Consider the following 26,774-nt stretch of genomic DNA (forward strand, 5'->3'; position numbering starts at 1 on the left):
GCTAGCGCTTTCCAGAACACCAGAACTATGAAGCTAACCCTTGCCATAGACCATCATAATTTTACAGGGGAAACAAGACTGACAAGGCTTCTTGTTGTTGGTATGGGCAGACATTCTGCTATCTGCCTTGTTGGCAGCCTGCCCTCCATTCATGCACTTACTGAAAAAGGAAAATGAGTCAGCAGGGACTTTGAAAGACTGGTGAAATTACAGTTTTGCTAGAGATCAGTGTTCATGATGTTGGCATTGTGTTGGATTATACACCAAGAGGGCATAACCTGTTTTTTAAAGAGATTCACCAGCATTGCCCACAAACTTAGCCATTCACTCAACAATATGTATTCACCAATGACTGTGTGCCAAATGCTGTGCTAAGCTCCCGGGAATACAGAAATAAACGTGGATAAAAGTGGTCAATGAACTGCCATGTGCTACCTGATAGCCAAGGTGACAACCAAAATAAAGAATGGAAAAGAAGGGCTTCCTTCTGGAGGTGAGCATATGCAGGCACACACACTCACAAGACAGAGTCATACCTAGAGAACATGGATTGCCATCCATGGTGTCATCCATTCCATTATTCATTCTCCAAACTTTTACTGAGTTTGCAGCATGGGCCAGAACCTGTGGGGATACCACAGTGAACAAGATAGGCCAGGTCCCTTCTCTGACAGAGTTTACAGTCATGGCAAGGGAGACAGACAATGAATAAATCTCTCTTCTCCATTTGTTCTGTATGGAGAGCAGTTTTTCCAGCCTTCCTGACAGTATTTGTAGTGATGGAAACAAACAACCCAAACATAACAGTTATCCTAGGATATATTTTAACTTAGTTGGACTGTCTACTTTAAGCATTGATGGCTCTGATTCTTCTAGTAGCTTTAATCCAGAGTAGTCCTAAAGAGTGAAGCCACTGGAGTTAGGCCATCAGATTTGAATCCTGTTATGCTACCTACTAGCTGTGTGACAGTCTCAAGCAAGTTACTTAAACTCTTAGGGTCCTCATTTTCTTGTCTATAAAATGAATATGATAGCATCTGCCTCCCAGAGTTGTCTGGGTTGTATTAAATGACATCATTGTGTAAAGCACTTAATACAGTGTCTGGTACTTGTATATACTTGTTCAAAGTTTGTTACTCTTGATATTGTTAATAGAGTCAAACCGTGTTTAAAAGCCCTCAAGGAATATGTGCTCAATGAATTAATAATAACAAGAATTCAGTTAACCCCCGATAGTGCCAGGGTCGGGGCAAAGGATAATACCTGGTTTCCATGTCCCAATGAGCAAATTATTCCAGATGTTGAGGTCAGTGGTAGCCAAGAATGAGTCAAGCTCTCCTTTAACAAGATTCTGCTGCACTTTACATGGTGCTTCTGCTCTCATTGTTCTCTACACCTACATGTCTCATGAATCCAACAAGACATGAAATAAGTGAAAATCCAGGCTATTATAATTACTATTTGCAAAATAGCTTTCCTTGAGGATTTTACTTTAAAAATAACTTTATAGAAACTTGAGCTCTTTGAAGGAAAAGCCTCACATACACTGTAAGACATAACTGTATTTTCTGTGTTTATTCCAAAGGATCCTTTAACAGATGCTGCAAATACCCATTTCCATACGCAACCAGAGCTCAGAACTAAACAAATAGCCAACCTGTGTGTCTCTGTATCCCTATGACCACACTGATAACTACAGGTAGATGGGGAGAGAAATGATAGACTGGAAAATAAATAGGTAGTGGGAAGATGATAGACATATCTAAAGAAGAATTTTCTTCGCCAGTTACATTATCATTTGATTGGGATAGAAGCTAAAACAAGTAAGTGTTCAGCAGTAGGAATCTATTAAGATTCCTCTAAAAAAAAAAAATCCAGAATATTATTATACACTAAATAACCCATAGGTTTAGCTCTTCTTTGCCTGCCTCAGACTTCTTATGGATAATTCGCTTTTTTAATGTTCTTCTGTATAAGACCAGATGCTCATAGAGATAATTCAAAAATTATCTATGTTTGTTAGCCAATGTCTTCTATTTGCATTCTTTGCAAGTCTTGTTGAGACGGATATTAAAATAAGTTTGTTTTTTGTGGATACACATCAAGGACTAGAGTGCAGAAAAGGCCTAATCACATGCTGGAAGATGGAGGCAAGCCAGTGTGAGATTGTAAAAATGCTGGCAATTATCACGCAAGTAAGTCGGTCAGCCCAAGACACATGAACAGGAGTTGAATGTTTCCCTGTGACTAATTTCACAGAGATGGAAACTGATGCAGGGAAGGAGTCTGAGCAGTCAGTTCCTCAGCTAGCCAACCCCTCTAGCCTGTGAGTCATTCTAGGACAGGGACCTCATTCTCCACTTACTGTTGTGTCTACAGTACCTGGCACTTGCTAAGGACTAAACAGTGTTGAATGAATGGGTCAATGAATTAATCAATTAATGGGTGAGAGCATTTCTCTACAATCTTTATATCTTGGAGCTCTAATCACCAAGGAGAGCACTGAGGTAGGGCCTGGAGGCTGTTGTGCAAACAAAGGCAAGGGCCAAGCATGGTTTATCAGGGAAAGTTTACAGAGAGAGAAGCAGTAGCATGTATGAGGGTGCTGTGTTGTCCTTAGCACATTCCAGGCTAGCATCATGCACAGATATCTGGCAGGCCTGGAAGTCAGACTCCAGGAGAAGAAGCTTGCCCTTTGGACTTCAGGCATTTAAACTATATGATGAGAGAAGCACCAGCCCTTCCCCTGGTGTGATCAGAGCCCAAGATGAAATATCACTATCATATGGCAAAACTTTGGCTCCAGACCTCTCTAGGCTTCTCATCAGTCATGGCTGAAGAGAGTGCCAGCCCTTCTCCTAACTGGAAGATGGGGTTTGGGCCTTATAAATAATTAGGATTATTGTCTTAAGCACAAATTTAGAGCTGGGTTGTAACAAGTTTCCACAGAGCTTTTCTGAAGGTCAGTTCCTTTCCTGAGAGTCCAACCTAAAGGGGATCCCTCTTGAATGTATAAACTCTTGCCTTCCAGTGATAATATGGTAGACACAAATTAATCATGCCATCATGACCAACCATTCTCTTCAGGAGCTGCTGAACTTGTGACAAGGCTAGGAGTCCTGCCTCCATTTCATGCTTCTGACTTCCCTAAGATACCTGTTACTTTGCTCCTCCACATTACTCTCTACCCATTCCCAGCCAGGTCAACCCACAGAGACCCCCTAGAGAGCCCCAGGCCTCATTCTCTTAAATTCTCTGAGTCCTAAGTCCTTGGGCCCTGTTCTCCATTATCAATCAGTCACTTGTTTAAAAAAAAAAAATCTTTGGAATGTATTAAATTTCCCAGATTCTGAAACTTCAACAGAAATTTTGGGCACTCAGCAGACTATGGCAGAAGTATTTTGGTTATAGATAAGGATGGGTGCTTTTTAATGCCACCCTAGTGATACCCCAGTGATATTTATTCTTTGCTTATAAGAAGTATGCCCTTGAATCCAGAGAGAAAGGAAGGTGATTTGACCCATGCGCCCACTGTGGCCCTTGAAGACACTAGTTTTTATCTGGGCTCAGGTTCAGAATGGGCTGAAGAGGTTATAAACTCCAGGTGAGACTCAAAACCTGGAAAAGAGCAAAGGAATTATGGATAGAGTTGGGAAAGGACAAGGAAAAGGGAACAGATATGAGAGAAAAAGAGGAAACAATGCCAGGAAGAAAGAAAGGAAGAAGGACCCGTTTCTTTTTGTCTTTTTTAAATACATTTGTCTTTGCCTTGCATTGCCATTGAGGCAGAAATTACATCTTAGTCGGGCTTGAATCCTCTATACTTGCTAGCCTGGGGGTTCAAAATATGTTTATGAATGGGATGAACAAGAAAACTGAAGTGGAATGTGGGGATGAGCTTAGGTCATGGTGACACCACCCCAATCGTCATGGCATGTTAGCTTCACTTTTTAAGCAAGTAAAGAGAGAATTAATGAAAATAGCTTATCCTAGTGATAATTTCCATGACAGTAGCTGAAACCCCTGTCTCTGGGGATTTTTTTCCCTCCTCATATCCAGATTCTATTACTCTTAGAGCAGAGAAGTCTGAAATCCAGAAAAACTGAATGGCTTATCCAAGGCCACACAAAGGCAAGTGTCAGCCTCAGGACAAATACTCATCTTTTCCAACTCTCAGGGCTAGAACTATAAGAAGAGGAAACTGAATCTCATAGGGTGTTCTGCTCAGAGCAGACAGAGATTAAATATAAGATTCAGATGAATTAATAAAATATAAAATGTGGGGAAATTAAAAATAAATTGCAGACTACACAAAGTTGAAATGGGATCATGACACCCGATCCGTAATCTGTTTGCTATTAGGGTGGAGAACAAGATCATGTTCTGCTCTTCTGGAATTCAGAGACATTTTCTATTTATTATTTATAAATTTAAAGATTTAAAGGAATACGAGGAAAGCTCACATGGGCTGGGCCTCTTTGTAATGTAAATACCTTTCCAGTGAGGGGGGGGGGAAATACTGAAAGATGGTAAGTTTGTCTTCTGATAATATTTCCCAGACATTTTTTTATTATTAGCAAAGCTCTCTTGGAGTGTAACTAAGAGTTTCTGAGGAATGGTAACTTTAAAGCAAAGGGAAGGAAAATTTCAATAAGAACTAAACTGCCCCAACTCCCCCTTTATTTTTAAACAGAACCATCAAAGGGCAGCTAACGGAAATATACTTAAGTGGCATTAATTCATCCCTAAGAGGACTCTCCAAGAGTTTTATTGCTACATAAGGGAAAGCCATAAACCAGCAGGAGGAGAAAGCAAAGAAAATAAGTCTGGGGAGTCGTCTTGTGTAAGAAAGTGAGCAGGTGGTCAATAACGTGTCCTTGGCTGGCTTCCACAGCAAGGAGACAGAAATTCATGGCAAAGATGTGGCCCACAAAATAGGCAGTCACAGAAGAAAGAACCATTGAACTTCAAAAAGTACTCTTGAAGGGTTTCCATGAACATGAAAATGGTAAAATGCCCCATCTCTCCTCCTCTTCTCACCACCCACCCAGTTTCATGTTATACTTGACTTCACAACCTGTTGTCTGCCTCTTGCTGGTCTCTGATATGATTAGGACAGATCGAGAAAGGACTAGGTTGGATAGGGCCCAGGAGAATGAGTCTTTAGGAGAATGAAAAGTAATAACAATGATCATTTAGTCCAACACTCTTAAGTTTTACAGACAAGGAAATGGGTTCTCAGAGATGCTTTCATGGAGGGAGAGAACTTCAGAGATTTTCCCCTAAGGTCTAAAGTCCTAAACAGGATGTGAAAACTGGGGATTCAGAAAAATACTTCCATCATACAGTCATTCAGCTCAAGCCAAATCAAAGACCTTCAGAGTAGCCACAGAAAGACTGCAATGAGTGAAAATGATCACCAATCACAAGGTGCTTTTACCTTCAACTAACCCTTCCTTTTCTTTAAAAGGTTTTTGTTCAGTCAAAAAGGGTATTCCTCATTAATTTCTAAGGAAGAATGGCTATTATGTAGGATTTTCCATTCTTGTGAGCTGGCAGCAGACACCCGGACACAAAATCAGGAGGATAAGAATGACAATAGTAGGCAGAGAGAAGAGTAACATTGATTCAGTGTCAGGAAACTGTGAGGTCCTTCACTCAGTCTTCCCACTACTCAAGATCTTATTTTATTAGGAAAGAGGGGAGGGCTGGGATGCCTGGGTGACTCAGTCAGTAGAGCGTCTGACTCTTGGTTTTGGTTCAGGTCATGATCTCAGGGTTGCGAAGTTGATCCCTGCCTCAGGCTCCACGCTCAGCCCAAGGGTATGCTTAAGATTCTCTCCCCCTTGCCCTCGCCCCTCCCCACATATATGTACACACACACACTCTCTCTCTCAAATAAACCTTAAAAAAAGAAAAGAGGGGAGGAGACAAGGATGGAAATATGGCACCATTCATATATTCATTCAACAATAATTTATAAAGCTTACTTTGTATACAGTTATGAACTTGGTATGGAGAGAATTCTCAGAGATAAAAGTCTGATTGGAGTCCTCCAGACCCTTGAGAGAGCTCTTACATGGAGATTTCCTCCTCATAACCAGCTCCCAGAATTTATAACCAAAATTCCTTTTTCAAAATAAAATAAAGTATGGATTTACTTCATTATTTGGGAAACTGATGTTCTCTATTTAAATAAGTGCTTGTGGCTAAACACGGTTTGGGATTTATTGGGTATTTTGGTTTGAGGTTACCTTTGCACTAACTACAAGTGAAGTGTGTGTTAAACTGAATCTGTATATTTTTGGATACAAAACTCAATATAATTTTGAATTAAGCTAGGGTCTTGGCTTACTGGGTCTATCATGAGGGGTGGGGTACAAGAATCTTTCAGACACAAGTCCTAGAAAATGGTAAATACTAAATAAGTGTTAGTTATAGCAATATTGTTATTATTCCAATCTCCAAAAATAGCATGGAAAAGCTTCTTTAAAAAGTAACCATGAGCTGATTATTTCTCTGACTTAAAAGTCTATTACTATTATTACACTTGTAAATTTTACTTCCCTTCAGCAATAAAATTAGCTTAACCCTGCAGTGGCTCCCACAAGGCCAACCTGCTGCTATCACCTGCAAGAAGTGTCTTAGGCTTTCTGAATTTCAAAGTCAAGCCCTTAGCAGTCAGTACAGAAACCAGCTTCTCAGGGGTCAGGTCACTGAGGGAAGTGGAAAGACATCCGACATTGGAACTGGAGATCTAGTGAGACAAGAGGGTGGGGCACAGGTCACACTGAGAGGCGGGAACTCAGACACAATACTTGCTATCCACTTATGAGGAGCTGTTTTTACCTAAATGTCCTCAGACTCTCAAATAATTTTCATAACAGGTCTGGAGCAGAGTGAGGACACAAGTCATCATCTTTCAAATTCTTCAAAAAGAGGACAGCAGTAAAGCAAAGAAAGTGTCATGGAGTGTGTGCTCATGATCCCCTCTGCTATGAGTGCTTCTCCTCCTCCTTCTCCTTGAAGTAACAGCTAATACCTATGAAGTGCTTCTATGTCTAGGCACTGTTTTAAGCATTTTATGTGTACCAATTCCTTTTATCTCCTCCGCAATCTCATGAGACAGGTAATGTTATCAACATCCATGTAGGCAATGGAGGCACAGAGAGGTCAACTAACTTGCCTAAGATCACAGAGCTGGTAAGTGATACAATCGGGATTTAATTCAGGAAGGTTAGCTCAGCATTACCCTCCCTCCCCTACCCCCACAGTTGCTCTTTACCAGTTTTAAATGCCAATGCCTGCTTTTAGAAAATTTTGAGGAAGGACATGAAATGTCCTTCATTCACTCTCCTCCTTCTGCTGCTGGACAATTCTTATTTATTCATCAAACTTTTAGTTCTAAACAGTGTCTCTCAAGGACCCTGTGTCTGACCAATGCTACCCACCCACCCACAATATCCAGGTTAAGATCTATTCCGCTTGAGTGAGACACTCATACTAGATCAAGATCTGACTTTCAACAGTTGACTGGAAACTTCCTGAGAGTAGGTCCTTGTTTTACCTGCACTTATTTTTATACATTTCCAGCCACTAATGGGGTAGTGCTTAAAATTTCAATATAACATTGTTGAATTTAGTAATTAAACTAAGCAACCAATGTTGAGTAGAGAAACCATGCCAGTACTTAGAAATTTAAACAAATGAAAGCATGGGAGAACCCCATACAGTCTTTTAGAACAAGAGAGATGTTCGAGACCATCTGGTATAAAAGTACCAGCCTTGGTTCAAAGCTGGATGGGGCAGAGCTCCCTCATTCATCACAAACTCCGGCCAGTCAATTCCCTCACTCCCCTCTCTCCTTGCTTCTCCAGGTACTTGGTCCTCTCTTCCCTTTGATTCATTTTCCTCATTTTATAGGTTAGGAAAAGGAGGCCCTGAAAGTCTCACAAGGGTGTCATGTCAGAGGAGTGACTATACCCCAAGTCTCTCATCTCCGATTCAGTTTTCTACTCATGCTGTAGGCCCTAAGAAATAACATTTGTGAAGCATGTTTATCAATGAAGTTCCATGTTTCTGTGAATTCTTGGGCCTCATAGCAAATTTCAGTCATAAAAAGAAGTTTCTTACCCACTCCCAGCCTCCTTCCCAGATGTATCCCCAAGAACTGGCATGGATTACATAATTCTTTGTCCTTTCCTCTCTCCACTGCCATTTGCTCTGAAAAATGTTTAGTGAATTAACTGTGAAAACCTTAAGATTTTTCCTCCCAGACAGCACATCCATCTCTCTTTCCTTCAAAATAAATTCCACCCTTAGAAAAATGGAACTTTCAATACCAAGATAGCTGTGGTTTGGTTGCTTCCAGTGTTCTGCCTGTGTTCAAAGGGCTGGATGTGACCACATGGGCTAATTACTTAGATGGAGCTGTGGTAGAAAAGTAGTGGATTTCAGAGGCGGTCCTCTCCATGGCTGACAATTTATCACAATTTGGTGTTTTAGGCTTAGCCCCAGCTTGAGAACTAAAAAAAATTTTTTTTAATTTAAATTCACTTTTGGGAACAGTCTTATGGAATGATCTCTGCTACTCTTGAACTGTGTAACAGAGAAAGAACAAATTCACATTTTTACTGACCAAGAAGTTGTCGGGATTTTTTTTAGTTCTTTTACAGTTTGGAAATTTCCAGGGCTAAAGATCTCAACTCCAGTGGGGTTACTGTTTTAACTAGAAATTAGTTCAGGGTGGGTGTCGGGGGGCAATTTTGGAAGACGTTGATTAATTATTTTTATTTCCAAGTGCTGTTGATTTAATGTTTTGCCCATGTGGGATAAAAATTCTAGGGCTTGACTTTTAATATTAAGTCATTCAAGGTTATGTGGCTCAGGGCACTTTTAGCTAAATAAAACTTCAACATTTGAACCCCAAAAATAACCAGCTCAAAAATGAAAAAGAAAAGCCAATAATTGGCTGCCTCATGCCCTGTACCTCTTGTCTTTAAACCCAAAAAGACACATATGCACCGCATAGTAATTTAATTAATAAATATTTCAGTATTATGGAAGATGGGAAAGGCTAGGATTTCTTCCTTGGTTCAAGGAATTTTGTTTGTTTCACAGTTTCCTATAAAAATACCAAAATGAACTATCTACTGCCATAAAACCCTGCTAATAAAAAGAAAATGCTAACACAGGATGTTGGCTTGCTCACTTAATCTTCTGGATATACTGATAGAGAAGTACTAAGTGCCAATCAGAGTGGGACAGGAAAAAAAAAAAGATATTTCCATACTTTTCCATCCTTCCTTGTAACCATTCTAGGGAAATACTGGCAGAAACATCTATGGTGGTAAAGGGCTCTCTCTCCTGCTTCCAGGAAGCACACATGTTGGCTGGGAACTGAGCACAACGTTCTTTTTATTTCAACTTTCTCAATTTTCAGAACTTTCACCAGAAGTTTTCATTATAGAACAACCACTAACTCATTTGAGTTTCACATAACCTCTCAACCTTTCTTAAGAATAAGAATGCCAGGGTGGCTCAGTCAGTTAAGTGGCTGCCTTCAGCTCAGGTAATGATCCCAGGGTCCTGGGATCTAGTCCCGCATCAGGCTCCTTGCTCAGAGGGGGGCCTGCTTCTCCCTCTGCCTCTGCAAACCACCCTGCCTGCTTGCGCTCTCATTCTCTGGCAAATAAATAAATAAAGTCTTTTTTTTTTTTTTTAAAAAGAAGATGCTGAAGAGTATTGAAGCATCTAGAAGGCATTCAGAATTATAGAAGAGTAGAAAAGGCAAGAGCTTCTAATATGACAGTCTTTCTCAGAAAGCTGGAGTCCATAAGCAAGCCATCTACTCCTTTCCTCCCTCCCACATCTAGAGGTTGTCCTAGGACTCCAACCTCTTACACTTCAGCACCTAGATGGCCGTTCAGGTCTATGTACTCCTGTCTTTTTGCCCAGCTTGGTTTAAACTTTCTATTCTGTACAACCTTAGATATTTCAGGAATGAGCATAATTTTATCACTTTATTTTATTCAATTCATTTGTTACTTACTTACAAAAACCTACTTCAAACACAACTACTAAGTTTTAACTGTCCCTGTGACGAGAATATTGCTGAGTTCTGTTTGGTTGAAATTCACTCGCAATCCCATTGGTCTGAACAAGGGTTTCAGGGCAAGATCAAAGTGTTTGCAGTGAAAGGAAGCAAGAAAGCAAGAAAAAGGAAGGAAGGAAGAAAGGAAGGTAAGAAGGAGAGTGAGAGAGAGAGAGAGGGAGAAATAAAGAAAAAGAGAGAAAGAAAGAAAGAAAAGAGAAAAAAGAAAAAAAGTGTTTGCAGTGAACAAATGTTCCATGGAATTTTTATTTTGTATAATAGATCATAGCCATTTGCTCTAAATAGTAATTTTACAATGTCCAGTTTGATAGATTACATTAGATGAACCTTACCCATACATTGTCCCTTGCAACGGCCTAAAAACAGCTTTAGTTCACATGGTATGATTGACATAAACTGTAGTAGTACAGAGAAGACAGAAAGATGCTCTCCAGAGTGCTCACCAGGCCTCTTCGGGACTCTGCCAGGAAGGAACTGACTTTGCTGCATATCACCATACCCATAGGATGGGGAGGACCTTATTCTTGGGATGCTCTCATCATAGCCTACTTTACTACAGAACTGCCTTTAAGTTTTAGATCTTCAGTTTTTCTTACAAAATGAGCATTATTCCTCCTAAACACATGACTATGTCACACTATTCACTGTCCACTTCTTCTTCCCAAGATGCATATTCTGTATTCATTTGTCATTTCTCTGACAATACTTTAGCAAGTATTGACAATACATCAATACTTGCTAAATGACTCCAAGGGAATTTTTGAGCTCACACACTGTAAGAAGTTTTTTTTTTTTTTTTTAAATCATTTGTAGCCACTTTTAAAAGATTTAAGTAAGCTTCAATTTTTATTCAACCTTTAAATATGTAAAAAATATATATATATATAAATCGGGGCACCTGGGTGGCTCAGGGGATTAAAGCCTCTGCCTTCGGCTCAGATCATGATCTCAGGGTCCTGGGATCGAGCCCTGCATCGGGCTCTCTGCTCAGCGGGGAGCCTGCTTCCCCCTCTCTCTCTGCCTGCCTCTCTGCCTACTTGTGATCTCTCTCTGTCAAATAAATAAATAAAATCTTTAAAAGTATATATATAAATCAGATTTTTATCCCTAAACTTCGTTTCTTATTGAGGTCCTTCTTTTTGTTTCTAGTCAGGTGCGGCTCATTTCATCAGAGGAATACTTACGGGGAGGGGCATTACTCAAACTCTTCCTGTTCCATCTCCAACTGTAAGAAGGGAGAGAGAAATGTTGAAAGGTAACAGGAAGTGTGAGATTAATTAGCTTTATGACATCCAAAAGGCTTGAGCATGTACATTCATGAAATCATTTATCTAGGAAGTATGGGTATGTATTTCATGTTCCCAGCTACCATAGAATTTTAGAACTAGAGGAGACCTTGAAGTCATCTAGCCAGTGTTCCCATTCTGCAAATGAGGAAATTCATGCCTCAGCAGAATAGGTGCCTACATCAGAACTAGAATTTAGGTGCTCTATGCTCTGAGAACAATGATTGGTCATGTTATGGGGAGAAAAGCAAAACAAAGCTAAAAAAGGAATCCACTTTAGAACTTTCTCTTTTGAGAATCCTCTCAAGTATTTTATAAACTATTTGGCAGATGACACGATTCCATTTAGAGAGACAAAAGGAGTTAATTGCAGACTTCAAGTATGTGAACTATTATTTTGAGAAAAATATTCTCCAGACGTTTCCCACCTCCTTTGAGAATGGAAAAGAGGAAATGAGTTTAAAGTTCAGCAAGAAAGATCCCGATTAGATATTAAGAAATGTAGGTCTATGAAATCCTACAGTTGGTTACTAGGGACTGTAGTGAAATTTCCTCTTCTGGAGAACTTGTGGAATGTGGGGATTGGTCGTTTGTTTCAGAGGGGTTATGTGGGCGGCCCATTTCTAGAGGTGAGGACACAACCTAATGGACATCTCAAGTTCTGTAGGTCCCATGACATATGGTCTGCCAATAGCTAGTAGGTGAGGTTGTTTGCTGCTTTTGGTTATAGCAGATTCATCAGTGAAGCATGTAATTCAAGCTGTTTTATATTTATATCAGTCCTGATAGATGTAAATGGGCAGATTAATTAAAACTAATGAGTGCTTATGGGATGATCTTATCCATGGCCTTCACTGATAGGTTCATTTCTTTAGGATCTATCCTAGCATATTCACCTTGCTAGTGGCTTTCTAATTTCATGAATACCTTCCAAGCTTGTGTCCTTAGTCCAAAAAGAACAAAGGAAGGGATCCAGTCCAGAATCACATCCTATGTAACAGAGAAATTCTTTCAGCTAAAAAGTCAGCCTTGGTATTTGGAGGACAAGATGGAGAAAAGTGACAGTAGAGTTAGATCTGTACCTTGTAAAACAAAGTAAAAAAAATTGTTAGCTAATGTATTGGGTGACAGCTCCTTAAAATAATCAAATAAGAATTTTAAAATTTTAACTCGGATTCTAATAGTCTTCAATTTCAGTAAAATAGTCAATTTTATAAATACAGGATGGGAAGATTTCATTTGAGTTTAACATTAAAAAATCTTAGAAAGTGGACATAATAACAACAATAACATAAAAGCATAAGTAAAAACATAATAATAATGTATTTGAAGTATGATCATGGTGCTGGCATAAAGTAAGTGCTCAAAAACATAGCTAATATTATTATAACTTCTATGTTCATTGGCCTGACTCACCCAGCCATCCTCTGGTTCTGGTTTTCTGATATTCAGTCAACAATTTTACCCTTGTCACCCTGGAGCAGCACTGAACCATTCTTCCACCTAACCCCCCAAAATCCATCCCCACAAAAGAATTAGGTCTTCTTCAGAACAATTAGGGTTTCTTCATCTCTGAGGATATAAAGGAGGGGATTTATAATCCATATCCCATAATAAACATAAAAAGCTTATCTGAAATGAGTTTTTCTTTTCTTGACTGTTCCTCTACTGGCAATCTCCTTTTCTGGCACTCTCCTCCATGTTGCAATCAACTCTGCTCACATTTAATCTCCTCCAGAATCCCCCAGAAATTCTCCATCCTCTTTTAGAGTTAGTTGCTTCCTTTAAAACCCAGGGACCAGCCCACTCAAGCACAGAAGACTCAGTTTCTATAGTAAAATGGGTTGCAAAGATCATAACCTCAACAAAAAATAACCATCTACCTCCTTACCTAACCTCTCCTGCTTTGTTTTTCTCCATACTATCCAACGCTGCCTATATTTAGGTTTTTTATTTTTTTGTGTGTCCCAATCAAGGCATAATTCTCAAAATGTTAAAAACACAATTCTCATTCACAAATGAACATGTCAAAGTTTTATTTAACATGATGACAAAGTGGGTTTGAAATAAAATATTATAAACCTGGGTTTTTTATTGTAATGAGCTTGTGAAAAAGAATGCTGAGATAATGCTAAGTTAGATAAAAAATTGGTTAACATAGTAAAGGGCAATAGAACCAAATCCTGGTAAACATAGTTTAGAGTTGTTAATATCTGTAATGCTAATCAATTATGCAATAAAGTTCCATATCCCTAGATGATCCTAAGGTGGGCTTATTGGCATGATATTAAAAGGTCATGTAATCATTCCTTTTTTGCCTTAGCCAATTTGGTGATATATTTTTAATGTTCCTTTCCCAGCTCCCACTAAAAGTAAGCTACATGTGCACTGCCATTATGAATCAGCTGCTCAGGTAATAAAAATAACAACAGAAATTGTATGACATGGGGCACCTGTATGGCTCAGTCAGTTAAGTGACTGACTCTTCGTTTTGGTTCAGGTCATGACCTGAATGTCATGAGATAGAGCTCCACATTCGTTTCCATGCTCAGCAGGGAGTCTGCTTGAGATTCTCCCCTTATGCCCCTTCCCTATTTGTGCTCTTTCTCTCTCCAAAATAAACAAATCTTTAAAAAAAAAGTTGCACATGATAATAGGTTGCTTTATGAATGTTTCTACCATTATTAATATTCAAGTTGGAAATATGAGGCTTTCTGTCAGCAACTGTTGTAGACAGGATTCTAAATGCAGAGTGAGGCTGAAGGAGATGTTTTCTAATGCACCTATCAATACTAAGAGTTTTGACTATCAAGCTCTTTCAATAAATATTGAGAAAATCCAAAGAATATCACATATTTTCCTTGTCCTCAGGAAGTTTGCAATCATGTTGGGGTCTAGTGGACAAAAAAAAAAAAAAACAATAGGAAAAAACACACTGTTGATGAGCTGCATTTAACTTTTGTTAAATTTTCAGTAGGACAAGTAAGATAATGATGGTTAAGGTGGGGAAGACTTTGCAGAAGAGGTAGGAATTGAGTTGGTCTAGAGGAATGGTTGGTGATAGGGCTGAGTTTTGTCCCCCTCGTTCGTATATTGTAGTCCTAGCCCATAGTACCTCCAAATGTGACTGTATTTTTGTTTTTGTTTTTTTTTAAATATTTTATTTATTTATTTGACAGACAGAGAGGCAGAGAGACAGGCAGAGAGAGAGGAAGGGAAGCAAGCTCCTGGCCAAGCAGAGAGCCAGATTCAGGGCTCGATCCCAGGCCCCTGGGATCATGACCTGAGCTGAAGGCAGAGGCTTTAACCCACTGAGCCACCCAGGCGCCCCATGTATTTGAAGAGAGGTTTTTTAAAAGAGGAAATTAAGTTAAAATGAGGTCAGTAGGAGAGGCCCTGACTGAACATGACTGGTGTCCTTATAAAGGAAAGATCATGTGAAGATCATGTGAAGACATAGAGAGAAGATGGCCATCTACAAGCCAAGGAGAGAGGTCTCAGAAGAAACCCGCCATGCCAACATCTTGTTCTCTGATTTTTAGTCTCCACCACTGGGGGAAAAATTTTTTTGTTGTTTAAACCACCCAGTCTAAGATACTTGGTTATAACAGCCCTAGCAAACTTATACAATAGCGTTGAAATCTGGAGAAAGATTAAAAAGAAAAAAAAGAAGAAATCCCAGGGGAAAAAAGAATACAATAGAGAGGTCAAAATGAGGATAGATGAAGATGAAGAATTAAGTTTTGAAACAATGGTTTACATTAGTGAAAGTCACCTATAACTGCCATTTTGATAAATAGGACTTTCTGGGGGTTTTTAGTATTGTGTCTTGAAAGACAAATAAGCCTCCCAACTTTCACATCTCTAACCAAAATTTGCTTTCTCAGAGATGTCTTCCACTACCCTTTCCAAAATAGCGTCTTCTACCTCGAGTCATTTTTGAACACTTCCCCCTGCTTTGTCTTCTTCACAGCACTCAAATCTAAAATTGAAAAATTTAAGTTGTTTATTATTGCCTGTCTCCCCACACTGGAATGTGAGTTCAATCAGATCAAGGACCTCACCTAATTCACTCCTTTCTCTAGTACCCCTCACAGTAATAATTAATAGGCACTCCTTACATACCTACGCCTAATGAATGAATTGCTCTGAAAAATGCAAACAGGACAAAACTTTCTTTAAGAGGCATGGGAAAGCCAAGAAGACAATTCTGGTGAATATTGCAGGGGTAGTATTCTGTCTGACTGCCCCTTGCTTCCGGAGTGATAAATCTGAGGACGTGAGAAACGATAAATCCTGCATGAAGGGCTGCCCAGCAACAGATGAGAGAAGCTTGTTCACAACACACACACACATGCACACACGCACACACGCACATGTGTGGATATGCACACAATGTTAGCACCATGTGAAAGGGAAAGTTGGACTTAGGGCAAGAACTGAAGGTTTAAATACTTAAACATTCTTTTGCACAGCAAGCCAAAATCTCACGGGGATAAATGTACAAATAAAACGCTGAGGAGCGTCTAAAATAATATATATCACATTATTCTGTTATATATATTACAGGTCACATGAGGAAACTGAAACTCTCTGCAGCCCTTCCCAAATATAGGGAACCATTTAGGGCTGTTCAAAATGATTAGGATTGGCGACTCTGACACCAGAAAGAATAACTGCCTTGGTTCAGCTGTTCTTTTTTGCCATTTTTAACAAGTACATTTTAATGGCCATTATTGTTTTATTCATGTTAGGTTTATCATTACTGCAGTTAACCTCACATTTATTTTGGCTAGTACCCTTCTTTGAAAATCTTTGACATTTCATTTGGTTTTGATTTGTCTTTTTGGTCACAATCCATTAATAATAACTTAAATTTGAATGGTGCTTTTCAGCTTACAAAAAAATTCATATTATCATTCGTGTCCTTGAACAGCTCTGTGGGAGAGGCTGAGATGATCATTTCTTTTTTTATAGTTGCTCTTTTATAGGGAAGGAAACTGAGTCTTAGTAAACATAAGGGACTTGCCCCAAGTCGTAGACACAGTGAATGGCAGCACTACAACTCAGCTCCAGGTCTTTGGTTTCTTCTACATAATGACATGAAACCCATCACTGGTTGGGCTGACTGGCAAAGATCCACCGTCCACACACATTATGTATGTTTATGTTCATGCGTAGCCAAGTGCGTGCGCGCGCGCGCACACACACACACACACACACACACCCATGTTATCTAATAGAAATCTAAGAAAACAGTGACTGGAACAGCAACTAGAACACAAACCTAAGAAAACAGCATTATTGTGTCATGCATCCCCAGAAAAAGGAAAAAGAGGCAAGAAAACCCATTACCACCATTTCTCCCAGCAGAAATTCCAAGGCTCCTTCCCCCGACCAGGTGTTTGTATAGCATTAAACAAATCTGATGTTCTTTTGAGTGATTTGGGGAGAACCACCACACCACTTTGACCACCAAAAATATCCTCAGGGACAAGAGGGAAATTAGTAAGGATAAGTCAAGCGGTAAATTCTAACCAGGGCCCCTATATAAATACTCAAGTTAAAACTGAACAAAGTTTATTTAAATAAAGAGCCAGAGAAATGGCAGATGGCAGACCAAAGGAGGTGGTTTTCAGGAGAGAAAAGCCAAACCTGCAAGAGGAAATAATTGTAGTAAAGTAGGATCCCACTGGGCCATTGGTATTCAACTGGTCTTCTTCCCAGGCATTTCACTTCCTTCCAGTTTTCCAATGTTTCATTAGATTGTCCTGGTTTAAAGATTATTAAGTATAATCCAACACATTCATGGAACTGATGGAAAGGTGAAGAGCCAAACATGCTAGTTTATTCTTAAAGACATCTCCCCAAGTTCAGGATTTAGTAATTAAATTCTGTCATCCCCAAAGATAGAATTAAGTTCCAGCTTATACATCACCAGGTATTACCATACATTTCTGGTAATGGATTAGCATGTTCAGCTCTCTAGTGACTGCTGTAGACACTGAATGTTAAGGACGTTAGAGAACAACTGAGTCTTATTTTTAACAAATAAGAAAGTTGAAGGGATCTGTTCAGATACATAAAACTGAGAAATAAGGCCTGAAGTTCTAGTCTTCTGAGTGGACAAAGAATAGTGGTATGTGTAGTATACTGTAATTTGTGTCCTAAAGGTGTGTGTAGTATATATGCATATTCTTAGAACATCTCCAGAAACATATGAGGAAAATGGGAAAAGCTGTTGCTTCCAAGGGAAGGGATTTAAGCCACTAGGTGAAGTGGGTGGGAAATTTACTTTTGTTGTGGATATCCCTTGCTACTCATTAATAGTTTATACATCTGTCATGCCTACTAAAAAAGTATAACCTCTGTTGGGGCAGGGCCCATTGACCATTTTATATTTATCTTTGTAATCCCTGGATGGGTCTAGCATTGTGTTTGGTAAGTAGTTAATAAGTTTATCATTAAGTACTTACAGATGTTCTTCTTTTCCCATCTAAAGTAAAACTATTACCAACTATAAATCAATATTAATTTTGTAGCTCTTTCCAAATGGTTTATAATAATTATTCTTAGACAGAAAATAACTGCTTTCTATCTCCTCCCATTTACCAACACATGTATTATTTCGAGCATATTTGAATCAAACAGTTCTTGAGACTATTCTGATTTACGAAATGGAGAACATTTTATAAATCATTTTGCTGACAGATGTTTTGGGGGAAAATGACTAGTTAGTATACTGAGAAAAATTGTAAAGCAGTGACTTTTGTGGTAGAAATTCCATTAAATATTTTCTCAGGTGCTTTTTATTAACCAATTCTTCTGTAGCCTGTTCACACTCTTGGCATTACTCTTGAATAGGATGTTGCAAAGTCAACACATATTTTCTAAGAAGTTAAAACTATGATCCAGAATTAGTAAGACAGAAGCAAAGAAAACAAACTCGCAGAATGGAAATTAAAGTTATTTAGAGATAGGAGTTTATTCAAAGTTCTTACATTAAAAATTGTGAAAACCTTGCCATTTCTTTCTCCAGCATAATAATGACACTCCACTGAGGATTCAGATTTTCATCAAGACCTTTCAAAAGGTGTGGGAAGCACCTTACAATGCCCAGTACCCAGGAGAACAGACTTCAATATGTACCACACTTGCCCTCTAGTGGGCCTTTGTGGGCATTGCAGTTCCCTGGGCTTCTGGGTTTTCAGCCAGAGGTCTTTTTGAGGGGTTTTTTAATAATCATAAGCCCCAGTAATATTTATTCCATTAACTGTTAAATTGCAAAGGATGCTGTTAAAGGGATTTTCCAGTTTATTCTCATGAGTGGCTAAACATCGTTGTTGTTTTATTTACACAACTAGTTTGCCTTGTAAACTCCTTTCTTTTGTAAAAGTTTCTTTCGTAAAAGAAAAACTTCAGTGCGCTCCAGGTCCAATTAGGCAAATTCCAAATTAACGACTTTATAGTATTTAAGTAGAACAAAATGGCATTCCATTATGTGCGTAATTATGATAGTGATTTTTTAAATATTTTGGGACTGTGCAGTTTTCATTATTGTTGTTTGTTCGCTGTTTAACACTTATATTAATTTGTGACCACACCAAAGCAAAGGACAGATGAAAAATCTCAGCCTATCAATTACTGTTTCCACTTAGAATAGAATTTCGGCACGTACTAACAAATTCCAACTTACCACCAAGTTTGCCTCCTTTTGGCCAACATAACCTAACCATTAGGAATAAGTTTAGTGTAAATGTGTGACACTCAAAATAACAGTGATTTAAAGAAGATGATAAACCTTTAGCTCTTTATTGTGTAAACAAATTTCAAACATAAGAATTAATAGGGGCCTTCATGTTCAGTAAAGGCTGAGGTTTATTCTAGCTTGTTACTAAACGATGCGCAGTACATGAATTTCACTTCCTGGTCCATGGTTTCTGATCTGTTTCCAGGTAACATATCCACATATCAGCCAGCTGCAAGGAAGAGGAAAAACAGGGCCACTCTTCTTTAGGATCCTTCTTGGAAGTTGTACCCATTACAACTACATCCAATTGGACAGAACTTTTTCACATCACCACATCCGGCTAAAATGTCTTTTATTTTGGGCTGCTCTGTTCCAGCTAAAAATCAAGAGTTCCAATACTATGGAAGAAAGCAGAATTGATATCTGGGGACACACAGCAGTATTTCCCACAGTTTATAATCCCACTGATTGCCTTCATTTGACAGTTCCTACTCTTTTCTGTTTTTTGCATGTTTTCTACTGAGAGGTAACACCGTCCTCCTTTTTGTTTGCCTTCCACAGGGGACGTTCTGATGATAAAAATTGTTTCCTTTTTCTCCCTCTTCTTTCTCTAAGTAAACTTGTCACTTGGCCTGCCAGTTTTCACCATGTTGGTGCGTTCATTCCTTCCACAGGTGATGGCTGTACCACCTGGCCCTCTGCAGCTGCTGGGAGTGCTGCTTACCATTTCCCTGGGCTCCATCAGGCTCATTCAGGCTGGCGCTTACTATGGGATCAAGCCGCTGCCACCACAAATTCCTCCTCAGATCCCACCACAAATTCCACAATACCAGCCTCTGGGCCAGCAAGTACCTCACATGCCTTTGGGCAAAGATGGCCTTAACATGGGCAAGGAGCTGCCCCACATGCAGTATGGCAAAGAGTATCCACATCTACCCCAATATATGAAGGAAATTCAACCAGTGCCAAGAATGGGCAAGGAAGCAGCACCTAAGAAAGGCAAAGGTAACATCATATTCCTGTCCTGTTAGGAAACACCAGTTTTCCAAAATCTGAAACTATAAGATCAGGGGGAGAAGCTAAATTTTAGAAATTTTTATTTTGGAACGTGTTACTGACATTCATTGTTTATGGTGCCCTAAACTCTTATCCTTGAGAAGTTCAAGACTCAAAAATACAAACAAAATTACTGTTTTATGTTGTGCTTTATTATTTTAACAGCATTAAATGGCACAAAACACGTTTTTACTCCCTTATTCATTATCTCTCCCAACATTTGGCAACTGTTTAATGAGCATCTATTTTTGTGTTAGAAGCTGGGCCAGATGCTGGGGAATTAAAGCAGGCAGGGGTGGGGGCAGTGACAAGCCTACAGGAAGCTGCTGGAAGGTGCAGAGAGCAGGAGTGCTCGGGCCTCTTCCAAACTTGTCTTCCCTGACCCTGAGGGAAACCAATCCAGATTCACTCCCTCTCACTGACACTCACGCAAAGAGGACACTTCTGCTTAAGATGGTTGAAACTAGAGATGGACAGGTTATCGATGAAATTTTCTCAACATCACGCACGATGTCCTCGAGTGAAAATCGCACATGACTCAGTGCAGCAATATATTATCACCAAGAATTAAAAAAAAAAAAAAAAAGATGGACATTGGGGAGGGTATGTGCTATGGTGAGTGCTGTGAAGTATGTAAACCTGGCGATTCACAGACCTGTACCCCTGGGGCTAATAATACATTATATGTTTATAAATAAATTTAAAAAATTATAAAAAAGAAAAAAGAAATCCATTATCTTAAAGATACAGCTTTCAAATGCTTTTCTGCGGTTTTTCAAGAGCACAAGATTTGAAATAGGAATAACTTCTAGTTCTTGAGAACCAACAGCCTTAAAGGATTTCGAGGAGAGTTTACAGCATCATCTAGTATACAAAGAAAAACTTGTGCTAGAATACCTTTTAAAAAGTATCTTTGAATACCATTAAAACTGCTTTTTCCCCAACAAGTACCTGCCTGACTTGTTTCTGCTTCAATAAATAACTTTGGAAAACTCAAAATTAAAAAAAGTGACTAGTCAGTCTTCTTTAATGGGAGGGCAATGTTGTTAAAGACCTACTGTGTTAGGAATATATAAATATAAATGTAAATATATATATATATATATATATGTATATATGAATGAAAGCACTTTGTGAACCAGGTGCTGGATAAATGCCAGTGTTTTTAAGAGTGCTTTCATTAAGCTACTACACCTATTAATCAATAAACTGAGAGGAGACTATGAAGGGTAAGGATTGAATATAGAGATGACAATTTTTCCCACTGTCTTCTAGCCATATTCACTAGTTATTCAACACCTACAAAATGCTTATTACTGTGAGAGACACTTTCTTAAAACTTCATGAGGTTCATCTGGATTCCTAAGAAACTTAGCATTTGTACAAAAGGAATTGCATCAACATAGCAATTCCCTTTGAGGAGGTAGAGGCCATTCCTACTGGTCCCTAAAAAGGCAGGAACTCTAGGTCTGGGGTACTATTGGATTTGGTGTTAAGAGGCTTAGAGGCCAGAAATCAAAGACCTGGAAATAACATAATATTGTATTTAAACCATATTTCAATTAAAAAAAAAAAGAACACCTCTCTGAAACTAGTTGTCTTTGTTAGTAAAGTAAGATTTGTTGAGAAAATCAATGGCATGGGTAAGTAAAAATGCTAAGTAAATATTAAAGCATCATAAAAACTTTTGAGTTGCTAGAGCTGGTCATTCAGGAAACCCTAGCTAAGAACAGAGTACATGCCAGGCACTGTGCTGGACACCCAGGATTCCTGATGAGGAAGACATGACCCTGCTCTAGACGCTCTTGATATCGTAGTATGTCCTACACACTGCCTAGAAATAACATGCCATTATTGTATTAGACTGTCTACTTAGCATAAATGAAGTATTCCCAATTTGCTTCTCTTCGGGAGCTGATATTCCACTTAGGGGATTATCTCAGCCATTTGTTTCCCTTCCTTTCTTGGGGGGCCTGCCTGACTTTGGCACTTCCTGTACTTATTCTGATGGGTACCAGACTGCATCCGGAGAATTTGCTAAGAATATGAGTTCTACAGTCTATTTTGTTCCCTGACAGTAGCTCAGTGAGAAATGGAATGGTCAGGATTAAGAAGTGACCACAGGTTAACATAAAACTTTGAGACTGTAAATTTCATTTATGTTTCATTTCAGTAGCGTAGAATATCCGGAGTTGTGTTGCTCTGAAAGGCACAGTATAATCATCGTAACAGATACTGAAAACAATTTGTGAAAGCATAACATCTTTCACATCTATTATCTAATCTTGTAGTGGCACTGTATTGCATGTGGGGAGGGGGAGGGGGAGGGAGAATCTCAAGCAGACTCCCTGCCACGTGTGGAGCCCTACATGGGGCTCGATCCCTCGACCCTGAGATTATGACCTGAGCTGAAATCAAGAACCAGCCACTCGACCTACTGAACCACCCAGGCACCTCATGTGGAAGATGTTATTAAATCACACACAAGATAAAATACTTCTATTCTTTCCTGAATCCACATGACAATTACTTTCCCTAAAGCATCATACTGTATTTCAACACAAAAGGAAATATTATTTAGCCACAAACTATTATATAAAAAAACAAGGACATGAAAAAGTACAGCATTATGTAGATAAACTAATAAAAAAATAAAAATGAAGAATGACTCCATTGTTTAAAATACACACACACAGACACACATGCACATACACACCCACACCTAGAACACAAGAGATGGAAATACATATAAATATCAAGTGCTTATAGGCAAATTTGATTTTTCTTTATCCCTTTTTCAATTTTCCAAAATCCCCATACAGAACACACCATAACAAAACTTGGAGTTTTGTACTTAGAAAAATGTTTCTTCATTATTCTTTAGCTTTTCTCCTTAACCAATGTTGATAAAAGCAGGTACAGATATCAGTTCTCAAACACTATTTCAAACATAACAAAGCAATTATTAGCTTGATTGTTCTTTAAGTACTGATAGTCCTGGAAGACGAACACATTATTCCTAGTGTTTCCTCTCGATGAGTAATAGACTAAGGTGTCAGAACTAAATAATGATCATCATGACTTCCTTGAAGAATAATAACTATTAATTTTTCTCTCTTTTTCCCCCTTCTCCCTCCTCCCTCTCCCACTCTCTCTCCCAGTAGAAATACCATTAGCCAGCTTACGAGGGGAGCAAGGTCCCCGTGGAGAGCCTGGCCCAAGAGGACCACCTGGGCCCCCCGGCTTACCAGGTCATGGGATACCTGGAACCAAAGGAAAACCAGGGCCACAGGGATATCCTGGAATTGGAAAACCAGGTATGCCTGGAATGCCAGGAAAGCCAGGAGCCATGGGAATGCCTGGAGCAAAAGGTGAAATTGGACCCAAAGGGGAGATCGGGCCTATGGGGATCCCAGGGCCGCAAGGACCTCCAGGGCCTCATGGACTCCCTGGCATTGGAAAACCAGGTGGTCCAGGGTTACCAGGGCAACCAGGTGCAAAGGGAGAGCGAGGACCAAAAGGACCACCAGGACCTCCAGGCCTTCAGGGTCCTAAAGGGGAGAAGGGCTTTGGGATGCCAGGTTTGCCAGGCCTAAAGGGTCCTCCAGGGATGCATGGCCCTCCTGGCCCTGTTGGACTTCCAGGAGTGGGCAAACCCGGAGTGACAGGCTTCCCTGGGCCCCAAGGCCCCCTGGGAAAGCCAGGTCCTCCAGGGGAGCCTGGGCCCCAGGGCCCTGTTGGGGTCCCAGGAGTTCAAGGACCTCCTGGGATACCTGGAGTTGGGAAACCAGGCCAGGACGGGATTCCTGGCCAGCCAGGATTTCCAGGTGGCAAAGGGGAGCAAGGACTGCCAGGGCTGCCAGGACCCCCAGGCCTTCCAGGAATTGGGAAACCAGGCTTCCCAGGACCCAAAGGTGACAAGGGCATAGGGGGTCTTCCTGGCGCTCTAGGACCAAGAGGGGAGAAAGGACCAGTAGGTGCCCCTGGAATAGGGGGTCCCCCAGGAGAGCCAGGCCTGCCTGGAATCCCAGGTCCTATGGGTCCTCCAGGTGCTATTGGTTTTCCCGGACCCAAAGGAGAAGGTGGGGTTGTAGGGCCACAGGGGCCACCAGGTCCCAAGGGTGAGCCAGGGCTTCAGGGCTTCCCAGGAAAGCCAGGTTTCCTTGGTGAAGTAGGGCCCCCTGGCATGAGGGGTTTGCCAGGTCCCATAGGGCCCAAGGGGGAAGCTGGTCATAAAGGTTTACCAGGGCTCCCTGGTGCTCCAGGGCTTCTGGGACCAAAGGGAGAACCAGGAATCCCAGGGGACCAGGGTTTACAGGGCCCTCCAGGCATCCCAGGGATCGCAGGCCCAAGTGGGCCCATTGGACCACCTGGAATGCCAGGCCCCAAAGGAGAACCCGGCATCCCAGGGCCCCCTGGGTTCCCTGGAGTAGGGAAGCCTGGAGTAGCAGGACTTCATGGGCCCCCGGGGAAGCCTGGTGCCCTTGGTCCTCAAGGCCAGCCGGGACTTCCAGGGCCCCCAGGCCCTCCAGGGCCCCCAGGGCCGCCAGCTGTGATGCCCCCTACACCACCACCACATGGAGAGTATCTGCCCGATATGGGGCTGGGAATTGATGGAGTGAAACCCCCCCATGCCTATGGGGCTAAGAAAGGCAAGAATGGAGGGCCTGCCTACGAGATGCCTGCCTTTACAGCTGAGCTGACTGTGCCTTTCCCACCTGTGGGGGCCCCAGTGAAGTTTGACAAACTGCTCTATAATGGCAGACAGAACTACAACCCCCAGACGGGCATCTTCACCTGCGAGGTTCCCGGGGTCTACTACTTCGCCTACCACATTCACTGCAAGGGGGGCAACGTGTGGGTTGCTCTGTTCAAGAACAACGAGCCCATGATGTACACATATGATGAGTACAAAAAGGGCTTTCTGGACCAGGCGTCTGGGAGTGCGGTGCTACTGCTCAGGCCGGGAGACCGAGTGTTCCTCCAAATGCCCTCAGAACAGGCTGCAGGACTGTATGCTGGGCAGTATGTCCATTCCTCCTTTTCAGGATATTTATTGTATCCCATGTAAAAGAAAGAAAAAGAAAGAAAGAAAGAAAGAAAGAAAGAAAGAAAGAAAGAAAGAAAGAAAGAAGAAAAGAAAGAGATTTAAAGAAGAAAATGGCACACCGAAAAAATCCAAATGAAAAACATAATTGCTTCAAAACATTTATATAGTTGGAAAGTTATATTTAAGTGAAAATCTAAACCATCATGTACAAATAAAAACTAAGATGCATGTTGAATGCTCTGCATAGCAGCCTGTAATTAAAAATGATGGGATAGATTTATGTATCAAGTACTGACACTTGTGTTGTACCCACTGGAATCATATTAGCTGTTGTATTGTTATATGCTTCCATGATAACCTGCTTATTCAGATCAGTCAATATATTTCAGTATGGAAGATTATAGCTAATGAAAGTCACTTGCTCATATTGTTTAAAGATTTCTAATATGGCTTAAGGAAATGTCCATGATAACAATTACCGTATTTATTTGCATAATTTCCTCTGTCTTTGGGCAGATGTTTTGCCAGGAAGGTGGGGAAGGAGTCCTGTTGTGTGATAGCCCCAGTGGGAGGGAGTCAGGGGAGCAGAAGATTTTTAGCCCAAGGGCTATTTCCCTCCTGTCAGAAGCTGTGTCTTTTATGGACACAAGTCCTCCTCAGAATTGTGTATCTCTTGTCTCTAAAAGAACAAGTGAGCCAGTCGCCTGCTGTGTAATTTACTCAGTAAATTCTGTGTGCATCGCACTGGATGAGACGTGTGAGGGACATAAGACAGTGCCCCAAAAGGAGCTAAAAAAAACACTTGGGAGACAGGAGCCATAATTAACTCACTTATTTCTCAAGGATCTTTTTTGTTTTATTTTCTATAATTTTTTTTCCTTCCTTCCATGTAATTTCCATGATGACTCAACTAATATAAACTTGTGGAAGTCATAAGAAAAAAATAATAACTTTCCAGTTTTGTGGAATGTTCATTATCAACATCAGTTTTTAATTGTGTTTACATGGGTATAAAAATCCCCTTCCTTTCCATACCATTCAAATGACCACAATGAGGTTTCACCCGTGAAGGGGCTATTGCTATTTTTCAGTAGCAGTTGAATTTTGAAGAAATTTCCTGGTGTAGGTATGTATGCAAATTGGAATGTTGTCTCAGGTTCCAAACTCAATTTCCAAAATCCAAGCCATTCTTTATTTGGGGAAAAAAAAAAAATTCAGAATTACATAGGAAATAACTTTTTGAAAAAATAATTTCTTAAGTTTTAAATTTAAAAATGAATCTACTACTTCCGAGTGTATGTACTAAAATTGTAGGAAAAGAACTGCTTCTTTACAAGCAAACTGTGGAAGAGCTATGTAAAATGTCAAAGGGCATAAGAGCCCGTGCTTCTTCTGTCACCTTATACTCAGCACAAGTCAAGAGTCGATACAAGTTTAAAGAGAAAAATAAGTATCTTTCTTTCTAGGTTTTCACTTAGGTACATACTAACCACTGCAGGCATTCAAATCTGGTTTCAA

General features: G+C 40.2%; 1 protein-coding gene across 2 annotated transcripts in view; it reads left to right on the plus strand.

The window, feature by feature from the left end:
* The window catches only part of COL8A1 (collagen type VIII alpha 1 chain), a 145,123-nt gene extending 119,068 nt beyond the window's left edge, over positions 1-26,055 (plus strand). The window contains exons 2-4 of one of the 2 annotated variants that reach the window (XM_032852023.1): positions 19,825-20,155; positions 23,368-25,313; positions 25,345-26,055. In XM_032852023.1, coding sequence (XP_032707914.1) covers positions 19,825-20,155; positions 23,368-25,277 — 2,241 coding nt within the window. In that variant the 3' untranslated portion in view covers positions 25,278-25,313; positions 25,345-26,055. Of the gene's footprint in view, positions 1-19,824; positions 20,156-23,367; positions 25,314-25,338 lie in introns of both variants that reach the window. The other variant, XM_032852024.1, reaches the window with a different exon arrangement.
* The last annotated feature ends 719 nt before the right edge of the window (positions 26,056-26,774 follow it).

This window comes from Lontra canadensis, unplaced genomic scaffold (assembly GCF_010015895.1).
Source record: "Lontra canadensis isolate GAN:19392208 unplaced genomic scaffold, GSC_riverotter_1.0 scaffold6, whole genome shotgun sequence".
NCBI lineage: Eukaryota > Metazoa > Chordata > Mammalia > Carnivora > Mustelidae > Lontra > Lontra canadensis.